The sequence below is a fragment of the Nelumbo lutea genome, chromosome 6, assembly GCF_056320005.1.
Source record: "Nelumbo lutea isolate HS-2025 chromosome 6, American lotus-T2T, whole genome shotgun sequence".
Lineage (NCBI taxonomy): Eukaryota > Viridiplantae > Streptophyta > Magnoliopsida > Proteales > Nelumbonaceae > Nelumbo > Nelumbo lutea.
In genome coordinates, this window is record NC_142689.1 from 38933609 (window position 1) to 38935892 (window position 2284).

General features: G+C 38.8%; 1 protein-coding gene across 1 annotated transcript; it reads left to right on the forward strand.

Annotated features, from left to right (window-relative positions):
• The first annotated feature begins 903 nt into the window (after positions 1 to 903).
• On the forward strand, positions 904 to 1800 carry LOC148848644 (putative germin-like protein 2-1). The gene is made up of 2 exons (XM_088951691.1): positions 904 to 1024; positions 1250 to 1800. The coding sequence occupies exons 1-2, from the start codon at positions 904 to 906 to the stop codon at positions 1798 to 1800; spliced, it is 672 nt and encodes a 223-aa protein (XP_088807817.1).
• Positions 1801 to 2284: the final 484 nt, after the last annotated feature.

Genomic DNA, 2284 nt, shown 5'->3' on the forward strand with positions numbered 1-2284 from the left:
GCACTTTGAGGAAACTATTAAAACCCAGCTTCACTGAAAACTTGTTTTCTTGGATTGAATGAGAGCATAATTGGGATTTCCTCATGTTTCACCAATTAACCTACCTTAGAAGCTTTTCGTGTGAGAACCACTGAAAACTTGTTTTCTCGTACCCGCTTATAAGTTATATTAATTGGGGAAAAATCCGGAGAGCACAATTTGGTTACTAATCAGTCATTTGAAGGACTGACTGGTTCAACCTCCTCGAATAGTTAATCCTCTAGAACACATCAAAGCATCTGAACCAGTTTAGCTAAATCTTCAACTCAGCCCAACCAAACGGGCCATGAGAAAAGGTTTAAGAAACCGACCTTGTGGACAGGTATTGATTGGCAAAGTCAAAGTTTCATTCTTTTTTCCTAACCAATACAGTGAAATTTTATATCATAAGAATCTAGAGTTTCTGGCTATTTTTTCCTATAAATTCTTATCAAACCATCAAAAAGAAAATATTAATTCTTGTCCTTATCTGATTACAACAGAGTGAAGATTGACCAGTTCATCCCTCTATTCTTCACATATTCCAACTTATGTTTACAATATCAACCAGCAATGGAAGTATACGTCAAGTAATATCCCCAGCTAAACAGATTAATTATAGATGAAAATCTTTGTTCAAGATAGATATGTGCCATGTTTTTGGAAAGCAAATAAGAGCAGTTGTAGACCAAGTAACTAATTAATTTAAATAAACAATTGGTTTGTTTAATCCTAGACTGCACGCAGAGACCAGAAGACACGAGACCATTTCGTTAGCTTCATTCTATAAATAGCACGGCTCTCATGCCAACCTTCCCACCCATCAATCAACAAACAAACCTGTTCCAAATTGATGATAGCAAATTGAATACAAGTAGTGAAAAAATGGGTTATCGGATGCTCGCATTTCTGGCCATCTTGGTCCTTTGCTCTCAAGCTTTAGCCTCAGATCCAAGTCCCTTACAAGACTTTTGTGTTGCCATCAAGGACACTGAATCTCCTGCAGGTACTACATTCACACTCTCATGACTCTGCTTTCCCATTCTTTCCCTAATTCCCTTTCCCTTTGTATATGTGTATATATACCAAACAAAAGAAGTCCAATCCTAATTAAACTTGTACATATTCAACTAATTAACATCATATAGTGCAGCTGTTTGGTTTTACTTCAAATGCTTCCATTCTTTGCTATCAACTGTTGTTGACAATTTTGTTATTGTTTTCTGAACAGTGCTTGTGAATGGGAAGTTCTGCAAGAATCCAAAGTACACAACAGCAGATGATTTCTTCTTTTCTGGCCTTGACAAGCCAGGAAACACATCCAACCCTGTTGGCTCCAAAGTCACTCCTGTGAATGTGATGCAATTGCCTGGTCTCGATACTCTTGGCATTTCTTTGGTCCGCATAGACTACGCTCCCTACGGACTGAATCCACCCCACACTCACCCCCGCGCCACTGAGGTCCTGGTTGTGTTGGAGGGCAGACTCTACGTGGGCTTTGTCACCTCTAACCCCGACAATCGCCTCTTCACCAAGGTCCTGAACAAGGGAGATATGTTTGTGTTCCCTCAAGGTCTCATTCACTTCCAGTTCAATGTGGGGCACACCAATGCCGTCGCCTTTGCCGGTTTAAGCAGTCAGAACCCTGGTACAATCACCATTGCTAATGCTGTGTTTGGACCCAAGCCACCCATCAAAGATGATGTTCTTGCAAAGGCATTCCAAGTTGACAAGAAGGTGATTGATTACCTTCAAGCTCAGTTCTGGATGGACAACAACTAAAATAAAACATTACTACTAGGCTGTAAACATTCTTAAAGATTATAATAATGCGATTGTTTTCTATTTCTTTTTTATCTCTGATTCCGTCTCCTAATTATGGCTTTCTGTTTGATTCCTACGTGAAAACAAGAAAAGATGGTCAGCTACATTTTGGAAAACTGAAGACAAAAGGGTAACCACTCAGGTGGGTTTTCATAAAAATTCGGGAGGGGGGGGGGGGTTGATTGGTTAAATCCTTTTTTCGTATGTTTAATTTTCTAGCATCATAGATTTTCCAATTTTGGAATTAGGACCAGACATACCTACCAAATGGTCTTTGTACTCTCTCCCAGTAATCAATACAACTATACAAGTAATGGTGCTAAGAGAGATAAATTCTTCAAAGTATGTCATTTGCATTTACATGCATTTGGAGTTAAGTAATTAGGCTGCGTTTGGTAAGTGCAAAAAGCATATATATCATTATATCAAGGTAAACACAAGT